At 37.0% G+C, this 15,514-nt stretch overlaps 1 protein-coding gene across 1 annotated transcript in view; it reads right to left on the bottom strand.

Moving 5' to 3' along the window:
* Window positions 1–425: 425 nt before the first annotated feature.
* The window catches only part of RRAS2 (RAS related 2), an 80,339-nt gene continuing 65,250 nt past the window's right edge, over window positions 426–15,514 (bottom strand). The window contains exons 5-6 of the mRNA XM_023230809.3: window positions 4,098–4,216; window positions 426–1,935 (exon numbers count right to left, since the gene is read on the bottom strand). Coding sequence (XP_023086577.1) covers window positions 1,848–1,935; window positions 4,098–4,216 — 207 coding nt within the window. The 3' untranslated portion in view covers window positions 426–1,847. The remainder of the gene's footprint in view (window positions 1,936–4,097; window positions 4,217–15,514) is intronic.

Here is a 15,514-nt window from a genome sequence, read left to right as displayed (position 1 = left end):
TGACCTCAGGTGATCCACCTGCCTCAGCCACCCAAAGTGCTGGGATTACAGGTGTGCACCACCATGCTCGGCCAATTATATTATTTTTACTGGTCTTCAAATAAATGTGTGTGTGGCTTTAGCTGTTTTCAGTTTCATCTTCAGAGGGGTATCTGTGTAGGTATTCACCTTCCTCTACAGTTGGGTGTCTCGATCAGGAACACTTCATAGAAAAGGTTTAAGAAACACGGACTTAAGTAAATATTCAAAAAGTCAAAGAACATCAAATATTTCACATCCACTCCACCTGCTGAATGACCAATGCTGACTTTTAGATTCAAACCCTAAGGCACTGGAGAAAAGGCATACAGCTACTAAAGTAAGTTTCGCTAACACTTGTTCCCTTAAGAAACCACTAAATTAACACAATGAGTAATCAAGCATCATCTTGTGATAACAGATCAATTTTAATTCTAGCACCTGAAGCTATACAAGGGTATGCTCTATAAACTTCATGGGACTGTTGTACACACTTAATAAAGTGACAACTGTGCAATACCACTTAGCATCTCAAAATCAGGAACATACTATTGAATTGCTTAAACACAATCCACAGAATTAAAAACAAAATCAGATGCCATCCACAGTTATACTAATTATCCATTAAAAGCTTACACTTAATACTTCATATAACAATCAATATCTAGGAGGGAATATTGAAGGTGATTTCAGAGTCGCATCCTGTTGTACTCTATTGGGAAGTTTTCTTGAGTAGATATGTGACTGGGCAAAGATGGGTACAACCAAGACCAGACCAGCAAGTAAAAGTTCTACCACAGTTTCTGTAGTTTCCACTTGTTTTTCTTTGTCAGTTAAAAGTGAACAGTGAGAATTAAATACTTATCTTTACATATACACAAGGTATGCTGCGAAAGCATATCTGCATACAAACATATAAAAATACTTGTTAACTAGTTTGATAAGAAAATAATGTATAAAAGTATATAGCAAAAACATTAATCATCTCTGACCCTGGAAAGATCAATTCCATATTTTATATTACATCAAACAAAAACAGTTTTAGTTTTTTGAATCCCTTATCCAGAAATACTTGAAAAGGAAGACAAACAGAAATTATTCATTTTTACCCTTAGCATGGCTGTGAAAGAGTTAAATTAAAAAATCAAGTACACTGAAATGTCTAAGTCCTGAATGAGTCCAAATATTTGACCACGTAGAATATTATCATCTTCAAGAGTAGGAGTAATAACACAGGTTTTTATGAGCAGTTTTTAATCCATAAATACAAGAGGCATTTTGGTATTTTGGCCACCAGAAAATGAAAGTTGTAGTATCAGTAAAGGTCTGAGATGGTTCACTTTTGTAGATTCAATTCAGTGTATTTAAGATTAATAAAGGCTGACAATGAAATGTTTAAAGATAGGCAAAAATTCACATTAAAAAAAAAAAAAACCCTATATTTCTATTTAGAGTAAAAGTAGGCAGTATGATTCCAAAAGTTAAAAATTTCACAACCTGTGGCTTCAGCTTGGCAAACAGCTTAGATTCCAAAACTGATTCATCTCTATTAAAATGTAAGCACTTAAAAAAAGAGCATGTCTGTGTCTATAGACATATATTTTAAAGGAATCAGATAATCTTTGAAGCAGCCTTAGTGTTTCCTTTAAATTTATCTGGAAATGACCATTGTATTAGCTTCACAGAAAGAACTAGCCAGCTTCTTGGTCTAAGGCTAACATGGTGATCATTTGTCTAAGGCTAGAAAGGTACCAACAAGATGTAAACCGAGGAGAGGAGAAGGAGATGAGGGCTTTTCCTGGCAGTTGGTAGCTAAAACTGAAGGGATTCTAGAAAATGACACAATGGCAGCCTTTCTTATCTTTTTCTTTGCGTGTTGGTTCTGGTGAAGGAGGACATTCCTGCTCTTGAAATTTCCTGTAAGATAAAAAAATTCTAAAATATAATTGCCTTCTTGGTAATCTACTATTACAAACACAGGTTATTTTTTGCACAAGTTCACTTTAAGGGCATATGCTTTTCCATGTTAAACTTCAATGAGGGAACAAAGCATATCATTTCTCTCTTTCCTACCCCCACCAAAAAAGGGCACAAATGCGTCAACACCAGCATTAGAAGAGCTGTGAAGTTGCTTTAATGGATGACTCCTGAATCAGATGAGATATCAGACTCAGTAATCTCTTAAGTTCCCATCCCAATTTGAAATTCCATGACTCTCAGGTATACTTAAGAATAAAGATTCATCATTAGAGTGCAATATAAAATTAACCTTACGAGGTATGCAGGTCTTATCCGTGTTCTGCCATTTATTAAATTCAGTATTAGACAAAGTTAGTTAACCTAGTCTGAGCCTCAGTTTTTTAGAGGGGAATAATGGAAACCTACCTTTCACAGCTGTTGTGAGGATTAAAGATCTTGTGATGTTAAAATATATCTAATAGTTCCTGGCATTTAAAACAAAACAAACAAAAAACCTCCTTTACTTCCCCCCTCATTCCTGAATTACCGATGGATAAGGAGACAGCCTAAGAACGAAAACCAAGGACAACATTTCTAAAAGGCAGTCATAATTATTTTAAGAAGGCACTGCCCCATCAGTTGCTTAACACTAAAATGGAACTGGAATGGGAAAAGGGGGCAAAATACATATAACATAAAATTTTCTGTCTTAACCATTTTTAAGTATACAATTTGATGGTATTAAGTATATGCATGTTGCTGTGCAACCATCACCATCCATCACCAGATCTCTTTTTCATCTTATAAAACTGAGACTCTGTACCCATTAAAAAATAATGGGACTGGGATTTTTAACAAACTACTAAAAAAGAAAAAGCTATAACCTTCACTTTTTTTTCCTTCACAGAAAGATAATGCCTGGGCAAGGAGTTAATAAGCAGAAGATCATCGCTCAGGTCTCAATTTACCTTAGATACAAAATAAATATGAAGCCCAGGCACGGTGGCTCACGCTGTAATCCCAACACTTTGGGAGGCCAAGGCGAGTGGAACACGAGGTCAGGAGTTTGAGACCAGCCTGGCCAATATGGTGAAACTCTTGTCTCTACCAAAAATACAAAAATTAGCTGGGTATGGTGGCAGGCACCTGTAATCCCAGCTAATCGGGAGGCTGAGGCAGAGAACTGCTTGAACCCAGGAGGTGGAGGTTGTAATGAGCTGAGATCATACCACTGCACTCTAGCCGGGGCGACAGAGAGAAACTCACTCTCAAAAAAAAAAAAAAAAAAAGGGCAGCCCACTTCACATTCCTATCAAACTGTCTACCTAGCAGAAATTCCCAGATCTACAGAGCAGAGTATGAAACAGGGGCCAGGCACCAAGACCCAAAATAATAAATCAAATCCTACTCACTAAAGCAACTTCATCTTTCTTACCCACAAACATATCTAGTAATTCTATCAGACTTCACCTAACACCTTAAGCTTCTTGGAACCCGTTAACACTTTTTAAGCCAACGGGGCCCCCTACGGCATGTAACAGAAAAATTTTTTGTTGTGTGGGACATGATACTTCACACCTTGCAGGATTATTGAATCTCTACTACCTGGCTTACTCTCAGCCTGGGATGAGTTGGGAGCACAGGTCTGGAATCACAGTTTTGAATTAAAGCCCCAGTTCTGCCATTTAATACCTAAACTTTGAACAAGCTATTTAACTTCTTTCTCTGTACTCCTGTTTTCTCCTCTGAAAGTGAGGATAAAACAGTGTTTAATTTATTGAGCTATGGTGAGGATTACATATAATAATACATGTAAAACATTTAGCACAGAAGCTGGCAGAGATTACCATGCAAAAGTTAGCTGCTGTCATCACTATCTTCACACTATCATCGCCTTTGGAAGCAGCATTTATTCTTTTCAAAATCCTATGTGTACTTTATGCTTCATAATTAAATTAGATTTTATATTCTAGAAGTGCCTAGAATATGTACTTAAAAATTTTAATGTACCATGTGCATTAATCCCTAAAAAGAATCACTTCTGTATAAAATATCCTTTCTTACTAAAAACATTTAATATTAATTAATTAAAACACACTTCTAGAATGTGTTTTGCTTACCTGATAACCCGGACAAGTTCATGGAAAGCTTGATCTACATTCATCCTAATCTTTGCTGATGCCTCCATGTATGTTACCTTAAGTTGCCGTGCTAACTGCTGTCCTTCTTCCTGTGTTACCTGAAATTCCAACAGTTATGTTTATGGTACATTATTAACAACTGGATTTGCTCCATCTAATCGTGGCCACAGATTGTGCTAATAATTCAGCCAGAGGCCAAGTTGTTTTATCACAAGATGAACCAATAGACTTAATAGCTCAAGATAAACTAAAGCCCACCTCTGCAGAACAATGCAGAACATACCTGTGATGGAAATACTAGCCTACAACAATATTTCCAACTAGAGATGCCACAAAAAGTATTAAATACAACAGTAATACATTCTGGGAAGGGCAAGTGTAAGGTGCTATTAAAGTATACAACTCTGTCAGGGGATCAGGGAAAGTTTCCCTGAGGAAGTGACATTTAAGCCAAGAAGATAACAGAGTATGGATTTGAGGGGTGGAGGGTGGGGGTGTGAAGAAGTATCCCTGACAGAGAAAACTGAATGTGTGAGGCATGAGAGTGAATGGGCTTTCCAAGAACTAACAGAAGTGTCATATAGCTGGAATACAATAAGCAAAGAGAGAAAATGGCAAGAGGTGAGGATGGAGAAAAGTGTAAGCTTCAGAGGCCATAAGGTCTCCTTATCATTTGCATTCCCCAGTACCTGGTACACAGGTGACACTCATCAATACGTGGGGAGAAATGAATTATGAATGCAATCACAGGCCCTCACAATGCCTTAAATTTTGGAGATCAAGGAAAGGTGGCATTAGCTGATTGATGTATAAAATGGCAGGTCAGAATAAGAAAACATAAATGAATGTAAGTTCCTACATGTTTTAAATGTAAGGATTTGAATAGTGACATTTACCAAAAATTATTAAATTCTATTACATTTACATTTATATAGTGGGGCTTAAAATTATATTTCTGAAAACAGTACCTTTTATTGCTATTATCATCACAAAACTAAACACTTGATGAAAAAATTAGAAAAGCCAAATTGGGGGGAAAAAATCAAAGAAAATTTAGGAACCTATCAACCACAGAGAACCACGTTCTTTTGGTCATTTTTCAATGAGGCATAGTTTTTACACTACAAAAATAGGATCATAATTTTTGTATATCTCATACTCTGGAAGCATTCCGAACTCATTTATCTAGGAGTTCTTTTGTAAATCCCACAGGCCTTTCTAGATAACCATGTTATTTGCTAATAAAGACAGTTTTATTTCTTGCTTTTTGATATGGGTATCTTTTATTTCCTTTTCCAGCATTAGTGCACTACCTAGAACCTCCAGTACAATGACATAAGTGGTGAAGGGAATACTCTTGACCTATTTTGGATCTTAGAAACAAAGCTAGTTTTTCACCATTAAGTATGCTGTCAGTTATAGAATTTTTTTGTAGATGTCTTTCTCAGGTTAACAAAGTTCTCCGCTACTCCCTTTGTATAAGGTGATCATCAGGAATGGATGGTGGATTTGCCAAATGTTTTTTCCTCCATCTACTGAAATGATTATATGATTTCTCCTTTTTAGTCTGCTAATATGATGAATTATATTGACTCACTTTCAAATATCAGACCAACAATCCATTCCAGGAATAAACTCTCCTTGAGTGATATATTGCCCTTTTTATATATTGTTAAATTCTATTTAATATTTTATTAAGAATCTTTATATCTGTGTTCATGAGAGAGATTGGACTGTGGATTTCTTATGTTTTCCTCTGGTTTGGGTTTCTGAGTACTATGCTGGCTTCACGTAAGTTGGGAAGAATTTTCTATCCTCTTCAATGTTCTGGAACACTTTGTTTCAGAACAAGTAATATGTCCATTTCATTTAACTTGAATTTATTGGCATAAAGTTGTTTATAGTATTATCTTTCAAACATCTGAAGGATCTAAAGTGAAGATACTGCTCTCATTCCTGATATTGTGTCTTTTCTCTTTTTTATCTGATCATTATGGCAAGAATCTTGTCAATTTGATTGATCTTCCAAAAAGCCAGTTTGGGGTTTTTATTTATTTGTTTTTTTGGTAGAGGTGGGGTCTCACTATGTTACCCAGGATGGTCTTGAACTGCTCTTCTGGGCTCAAGCAATCCTCCCGCCTCAGCCTCCCAAAGTTGGCATTACAGGAATAGCCACCACGCTCCACCAATTTTTCTTTCCTTTATGGTTTTACTATTTTCCATTTCATTGGTTTTCATTCTCTTATTATTTCCCTTCTACTTACTATGGGTTTTAATTTTCTCTTTCTTCTAATTTCTTAAGAAAGAACCTAAAGGTCATTCAGACCTTTGTTCTAATACAAATATTTAGTGCTACAAATTTCTCTATATATACTTCTTTAGTAGCATGCCACAAATTTTGATTTTGTGTTCTAATTTTCATTCAGTTCATAATACTCTGTAATTTCCCTTTTCATTTTTTTCTTTGACCCAAGGGTTAGTTGGAATATGTTAATTTCCCAATATTTGGAGATTTCCTAGATACCTGTTACTAATTTCCAAGTTAATTCTACTGTGGTCAGGAAATACATACTGTCTGACTAAAATCCTTTTAAATTTATTGAGGCTTTATGATCCATTCTTATTTCAAAATAAGGTGCATTCTACTGTTGCTGGATAAAGTGTACACTTAATGTCAATTAGGATATGCTGTTTGATATTGTTGCTGAAGTCAACTGTATCCTTATTTTCTTTCTACCTTCCTATCAGTTGAGAGGGGTATTGACGTCTCTGACTTTAAGTGTGAATTTGTCCATTTCTCCTTGTAGTTCTCAACATCTTGCTTCAAGATTATTGAAGCTATTAGATAACGAATGTTTGGGACTGTTATGTCCTCTTGATGAATTAATCTCTTTATCATTATAAAATACTCTTCTTTATCCCTGGTAAAGTCTTGGCTCTGAAATCTTTGTCTCATATTTATATAGCTACTTTAATTATCTTCATGATTGCTAGCCAGGCAATCATGAAAATAACTAAAGTAGCTACATAAATATCTTACTCCATCCTTTTACTTTAACCTTTGTGTCTTCGTATTTAAAGTAGATTTCCTGTAGCATCTTGTTTTTTTATTCAATCTAACACATCTGCCTTTTAATTGAGACATTTGCACAATTTACATTTAATGTGCTCATGGATATTATTGCATCATCTTGCTATTAGTTTCCTATCCATATCATCTATTCTTTGTTCTAGTTGTCGTCTTTCTCTACCTTCTTTTGCGTTAGCTCAGTTGTTTTTATGATTACATTTCATCTCCTTTGTTGGTTAATTAACTATATATCTGTTATTTCAGTGGCTGTTTTAGAATTTATGGTATACATTTTTAATTCATGACAGTAATTCAAATGATCCTATACCAATTCAAGTATGGTTTAAGAACCTTACAACAAAGCCAGGTGCAGTGGTGTGTGCCTAAAGTCCCAGCTACTTGGGTGGCTGAGGCAGAGGATCACTTGAGCTCAAGAGTTCAAGGCCAGTCTGGGCAACACAGTGAGAACTTGTCTCTCAAGAAAAAACCAAACTAGTTAACAACAATGTTTCTCCCTCCTGTTCTTTTTTGTCATTAACTTTTACCTCACAATGTGTTTATTATTTTTGCTTTAAATATTCAGTTATGGTAAGAGTAATTTATATTTATCCACATAATTACCATCTCTGGTACTCTGTATTCATTTGCAGATTCATATTCAGATTTCCATTTGGTATCATTTCCCTTCTGCCTGAAGACATCTTTTCACATTTCTTGTAATGCAGGTCTGCTGATGATGAATTATCCTGCTTTTTATATGTCTGGGAAAAGTCTTTATTTCATCTTCATTTCTGAAATCAATTTCTGGTGGGTATTGAATTCTAGTTGACAGTTTTTGCTATCAGTACTTAAAAGATTCTGCACCACTATCTTCTGGCTTCACTGTTTCCAGTGAGATACAATGACTGACTCCTGCCATCCTTACATTTGTTCTTCCATATGTAATGTGCTCTTTTCCCCCTCTGTCTGGCTATTTTTCAGATTTTTTTCTTTATCACTGATTTGAAGCAATTTCATTATAATGTATCATATGATTTTCTTCACATTTCTTGTGCTCCGGGTTTGCTAAGCTTCCTGGATGTGTGTCTATATTTTTCATCAAATGTGGAAATTTTCATCAATTACTTCTGCTGTTAATCCCATCCAGTGCATTTTTCACGTCAGACATAATAGTTTTACTTCTGAAAGTTTAATTTGGATTTTTTTATATCTTTCATGTCTCTAACATGTTTTCTCTAGCTTCTTGATTCTATAAAAAACAGTCAAAATAACTGTTTTAATGTCTCTATCCACTAATTCTATTATCTTTGTCATTTCTGGATCTGTTTCTATTAATTATTTGTTTTCTAATTGCGTGTCATATTTTTCTTGCTTCTTTATATGCCTGGGAATTTCTGAGTAGAAGCTTGGAAATTTTACCTACCAGGTATGAGATATTTTGTATTCCTAAACACATTCCTGAGCTTTCTTCCAGGATGCAGGTATTTGGAAACATGTTATCCTTTCAGGTCATGCTCTAGGTTTTGTTATAGGGTACCAGAACGGCATTTAGTTTGGCCAATTTTGCCCTACTACTGGGACAAAACCTTTCTGAGTTATACTATCCAATAGTCCAAGAAATATAAGGTTTTCTACCTTGACTGGTTAGAATATGAATTATTCCTGACCCTGTAGAGCTCAGGGTATTGTTCCTTCTAAACTTTTTAGGTAGTTTGTTCTCCCAGTTTAATGTTCTATTCCAAAAATTTAGCAGCCTAAATACAGTATCATTAGTTTATTACACCAATATACATATATCCAACACTTCATAACAATTTGTGCCCTGTTGCATTCCAACAGGGTAACAGGTAGGTTCTACATAGCACTGGTATACCTAAGTTTATCTAACTTTTAAATTTACCTTCTCTCTCTTCAAAATAACGTATGTACCACAAGGCCTATGCATTTGAAATATAAACTGATCAAGTTACCCAAACAATTAACAATAAGGAAGGAAGCTGCGCAAACACAGAAAGCTTCACAGACACACCAATTTTAGACAGGACAATTTCTATTTTAGGGAAATTTGACAAGGAAAATTCCTTCCTATAAAATATCCCTATGCTGTCACAAATTCTGTTCCATCTTCCCGGGATGTCATCACTTCTCTCTCAACTCTACACTCTCAAATTCTTCCTCACTAACCTTTCAAGACCTGAGCAATGAAACTTCCCCCTAAGTGTTGGTGCTGTTTTGGAAACACCTTCTCAGAGCTCCCATCACACCCTCTGGTTACCACTGACAAGTCTCTAACAACACCACAGTAACATTTTTCATTTGGTTTTCTTGTTCTTTCACCACGTCATCATGTCCTCTGAGGCTAGGAAGTTAAGACAGGCTTCTCTTTGTACATCCAAAGCTTAAAAGTGTGCTTAGCAGCTAAATAAATAAACACGTTAAGTAAATGGTGTACGACTAATCAAATAGGTACATTCTTAAATTTAAAAAATATATATATACACAAAAAGAAAAAGAAATCTCAATAAATTACTTACTTTATTGGGGTAAATATGATTGGGGGAAGGAAATATATGTACTTAGAATTTTTCCACTAGTTTTTCTCCTCAAAAAGATACCTTGTCCTACCCATCATGCATAATGTAATTCAACCCTGCTAGGGTTACGTGCTTCACTTGTTTTTGTTTTATTTGGTTTTGTTTTGAGACAGGGTCTCACTCTGTCACCCAGGTTGGAGTGCAATGGCATGGTCACAGCTCAATGAAGCCTCAACCTCCCAGGCTCATGTGACCTTCCCACCTCAGTCTCTTGAGTAGTTGGGACTACAGGCACGTGCCTAATATTTTTTTATTTTTTAGTAGAGACAGGGTTCTGCCATGTTGCCCAGGCTGGTCTTGAACTTCTGGGCTCAAGGGATCTGCCTGCCTTGGCCTCCCAAAGTGCTGCAATCACAGGTGTGTGTCACCACGCGCAGCCATTTATTTGTTTTTAAAGCATGGTTTCACATCACTGTCTTCCAGGAAACAAAGCCAGCAAATTCATACATACATTTCTGGTGAAGAAATCTCTAACAACATGCTTGTGAGCTCACTGACTTTTGACTAAGTAGAAACAGCACTGCCATCACCAAAGCAAACAATAAAAGATAAAAAGGAGCCACAGCACTGTGGAATTTAGAAATCAAAAGAACACTGAAGAAAGCTACACAAGTAAGTATTTCCTAGAGGTTCCTCGACTCAGATAATTTCACAAAGACACCAAATATTAAGCCTCATCTCCTGGATATTCTGATTTGGTAGATTTAAGCACTTTCCAGACATGTTTTGTTTTAAATAACCAGCACAAATCTGATGCAACAAATTCACAGAACTATATTTGGTAGCTTCCAGTAAGACTCAGTTCAAAAACACAATTAAGTATCAGCAGCAGTTCACAATAGTATGTATGAGCTCATCTAGTACTACATATTTCCAAACTGAATAAACTACATTTGCAGCACTCAGAGTTATGTCAAGTTAATGAAGTTTACAGAAGCAAAACTTGTTTTCACAAATATTTATTATGTAAAAAGAATCATCATATTAATATCACGTCTTAACTCACTGGCACCCAGATTCATCTACTCAACAAATATGTATTTACTGCATACCTCTGTTCTATATGCAAACAATAAAGCCTGAACAAAATTGACCTGTCAAAACCAAGAAGCCCTCATACTCATAGTACCTACACCTACATTCACCATCTAAATTCGCCCTTTTAGATGCACGTAAGGCACGCACGTAAGGCACAGATAAGGCCATATGTGGTTAAGACCCTCTATTATTTGAGAAGGAGGGGTTCTTTTTCCTAGGAGGCTATAGGGCGCACAGTGTGGTCAAAAGTACTGACAGATGGGAGTCTGGATTGATATACTTAGCTATCTATTATTTTAAGTATAATGGGGCCGGGCGCGGTGGCTCAAGCCTGTAATCCCAGCACTTTGGGAGGCCGAGACGGGCGGATCACGAGGTCAGGAGATCGAGACCATGCTGGCTAACACGGTGAAACCCCGTCTCTACTAAAAAAATACAAAAAACTAGCCGGGCGAAGTGGCAGGCACCTGTAGTCCCAGCTACTCGGGAGGCTGAGGCAGGAGAATGGCGTAAACCTGGGAGGCGGAGCTTGCAGTGAGCTGAGATCTGGCCACTGCACTCCAGCCTGGGCGACAGAGCGAGACTCTGTCTCAAAAAAAAAAAAAAAAAAAAGTATAATGGAGTTATTTTCTCAAATTAACAGTTACGATTAATAATTAAGCAACTAAAAAGGAGGGGGAAAAGAGGGAACAACCAAGGCAAGCCAGGAGAAAGATGGTAAAGACAAAAAAGCAAAAACAGTTGATTTCCACACAGGGTTGAGTTGAGGACAAGGAATTTGAAATCAGATATATCATGAAATTCTACTGTCTAAGCCAAAATACTGTGGTATTAAATTTCAGGTTCAAATGTTGCTATATTTACCTACTTTCATATTTCAGCAAAGGTAAGCAAATCATTTACCTATGTTTTCTTCCTACACCTTTAGCAGAATAAACAAAATGACTGGCCTATCTTTTTTTTTTTTGAGACGGAGTCTCGCTCTGTTGCCCAGGCTGGAGTGCAGTGGCCAGATCTCAGCTCACTGCAAGCTCCGCCTCCCGGGTTTATGCCATTCTCCTGCCTCAGCCTCCCGAGTAGCTAGGACTACAGGCGCACGCCACCTTGCCCGGCTAGTTTTTTGTATTTTTTAGTAGAGACGGGGTTTCACCGATGACTGGCATATCTTAAGGGACCAGATGGCCGTTAACACTAAACAACCATTCAAATTCTACAGATATCTTTTTATTTCACATAAACCTCAGTGACTATTCTGTCTACTGCTTCATCATCACTGCCTAGAAAAGGTGTTCAATAAATACTGGATGAATGGATAGAAGGATGAAAGAAGCAACCCAGTCCACAGATACAGAGGCCACAAGCAAGCAAGCAAAGCCTCTTCTGGATGATCTCCCCTCCCTGGTGGGGTTCAGAATCTCGGGAGCCAGTGGTAGAAATGGCCAGTACTGACCCACAAATTCAAAAAACAAGGAGAACTGGCATTTATTATCTACAATAAAATACGATAGAAGGTAAAGAAACTACAAAGGATCATGTCTAAGACAAAGGTATAAGAAAATCAGCTGCGTCGGCAACAGAGAGCAAGCCAGACAGGTTACTAAGAACCTAGAGATGACAAAAAACTAAACAGCTCTGAACGGGGGAAAGAAGTTTTTACAGCATCCCTGTGGCCTGTCCAAGTTGACTTGGTAGAACACGTAAGTGTGTCAAGACACAGACCAACACCTTTAATTGTGAAGAGACTTTAAAAAGGTAAAAACCGGCCGGCCGCAGTGGCTCACGCCTGTAATCCCATCACTTTGGGAGGCCAAGGCGGCGGATCACAAGATCAGGAGTTTGAGACCAGCCTGGCCAACATGGTAAAACCCCCATCTCTACTAAAAATATAAAAAATTAGCCAGGCATGGGGGCCCGTGCCTGTAAGCCCAGCTACTCAGGAGGCTGAGGCAGGAGAATCGCTTGAATCCGGGAGGTGGAGGTTGCAGTGAGCTGAGATTGTGCCTGGGAGACAGAGCAAGACCTGTTTCAGGGGGAAAAAAAAAAAAAAGGTAAAAACCTCTTACTATAGCATCTCAATTTCATGCTATACTATCTCAATTTCAATAGCATGCCCCTCAAGGGCAGGAGATAAGGCACGTTTGTCTTTGCACATTCAGAGCCCAAGACACTTTAGAGAGACAAGGAGACAAAATAGTACCAACAAAGGACACTGGGGAGGCTGGAGGAGCAGGAAATACTATCTCAGAGCTAAGTAAAGTGCTTCAAAAAGGAGGAAGTGATCAACCATGTCAAACGTCACTGACATTTGCCCAATTAGTGATAATGACAGTGGCACTTGATTGTCAGTACAATCAAGAATGGCAGGAGAAAAGGTAGAGAAAGTTGAAGTTTTAGGAGTTTTGCTATTAAAGAGGGGCAGAAAAAACATACTCAGAGGGGAATGTGAGATTAAAAGTTTGTGCTGTCGTCTTTTTGTTTTAAAGATAAAAGACATTGTAGCATGTTGTATGCTTATGGGAATGATCATGTAGAAATGCTCATCTAAAATAGAACAACTGCTGGGGTAAAGTCCATGAGCTGGTGAGAAGGAACAGGATCCAGTGTCTGGTGGAGAAGTTGTTCATAGACAGATGAACAGTTTAGGGAAGTGGAGGGAAGGGAACAGTGGAGGGAAGTGAACTTGATGGGGTACCTGAGCACTCAGGTTAGTAGATATGGAGGTAAGGACATGTACAAATTTCTCACAGAAACAGGAAAACATACGCATTATCAGCCAAGAGTGAGGAAAGAGAAGAAAGTGTTACAAGTTGAAGAAAATGAGAAAGTATGTAAAAATTATCCAAACAAATGGGAAATCAGTGGACTAGGGAAATGTAGGATTTCCAGTCAGCACTAAAGGCCCACAAAGATCAGTGGTCATGACATTAAAGTGAGAGTAGTCAACATGCCTGAGTACAGGTGCAAAGGAAAAAAAAGTATAAGGAAGAATAAAACTTTTCTTTGTGTCTATCCTTCAGAGAGTAGATGCCATATAAATGAGCAGAAAACTAAGCAATCGGATTTCAGGCACTTGCTTTCCTCCCTTGGATATATATACGTCTAAGCTTTTCAGCATATACATAATTTATGTCTATTTATATGGTTTAGATGAAAAAATAAATACAAAATACAAAATAACTTACTCCAAAAGCTAACACTACGTATCTTTAGGGTAACCGAAATAAGGAAATCATTTCCTGTACGTTTTCCCACTTTTTAACTCTGAGAATCTATTACTTTTACAAAAAGTAAAAAAAATTCCATGAAAAAAATTATAATCCAATGATATACAAACAAAGCCAGTGCCACAATATGTTGTCTGTCTGCAGACAGATGGGAATTGCATACCACATTCTGGCAATCTCCAATACAGGTTGAATATCCCTTATCTAAAATGCATGGGACCAGAAGTGTTTGGGATTTTGGAATATTTTGATTTTAGAATACAGTATTTGCATATACATAATGATGTTTCTTGGGGATGGGACCCAAGTCTAAACACAAAATTCATTTACTTTTCATATATACTTTATACACATAGCCTGAAGATAATTTTATACAATATTTTAAGTAATTTTGTGCATGAAACAAAGTTTTGACTGTGTTTTGACTGTGACATCACATGAGGTCAGGTGTGAAATTTTCCACTTGTGTAATCATGTTGGCTCTCAAAAAGTTTCAGATTTTGGAGCATTTCAGATTTCAGGTTTTGGGGCTAGGGATCCTCAATATGGTATATAGACAACTTAAAGATAACTCATATAGACCCCAGCTGATAATGGCAGAGCTTCTTTGGGTTCTAGTGGGTATATACCCTCCTCCTCTCCCTATTGTGCCACTGCCTACCCTACAGGAGATCTTCACCTATCCTAGGTCTCCTACCTATCCCTTTACTGGAGCTACCACCATGAGAAGGTTTGAGAAAGATCCTATTTCTATATTCGGGGCAGGAAGCATATACGGGTGAGGCAGAAGTCAGCGAGAGATAGGGAAAAGAACTCCTTCAATGCACATCTACTTTGCCATTATTTCCCAGATGCAATGACATATAGAGTTTCTAGTACTAGAAAGAACTGAGAAGAGCCACAGGCAGGGTCCACTGGGCAACATCAATAAATATAATCAGGTTTAGAAACCTCAAGGAAATGGTCTAAAAAAAAAACTAAATCTAAAAAAAATAGATGAACTGTCTATGCTAGGTTTATAATGCAAGTAATGTCATATTCTTAATTATTTCAAATGGTTTATATTGATTTGAAATGAAGAACAAATGTTTTCACCCTAACTTATAACTCAGATTTGCACAAGACCTAGCAGAAAAATTTATTCTATACCAAGTTTCATCAGTGAACATTTCCAAATCTTAGCATTAGGATAATATATCATTTTCTCTTAAGTCAGTGTTTGAAATCTGGTATGCCAATAAAATTTTATGTACACAGCTAAAATCAGTTACAAAATAGAAGGCTGCCCTCAAAGCTGTTTATCAACCAATTTTTCCTGATGTTTGCACTTTTCCAACAAAATCCTAAGAATCTGTAAACACAACATAATATAAAAACAAGAATACTTAAATATCAGCAAAAGAAACAATTTTAAAAATACATTTCAGATGTGGGGTAGAGATGAAAGACCTTTAAAAAAAAAAAAATATA

The sequence above is a fragment of the Piliocolobus tephrosceles genome, chromosome 13, assembly GCF_002776525.5.
Source record: "Piliocolobus tephrosceles isolate RC106 chromosome 13, ASM277652v3, whole genome shotgun sequence".
Classification (NCBI taxonomy): domain Eukaryota; kingdom Metazoa; phylum Chordata; class Mammalia; order Primates; family Cercopithecidae; genus Piliocolobus; species Piliocolobus tephrosceles.
Note: the sequence above shows the minus strand (reverse complement) of the source record. Positions and strands in the feature narration are given on the sequence as shown.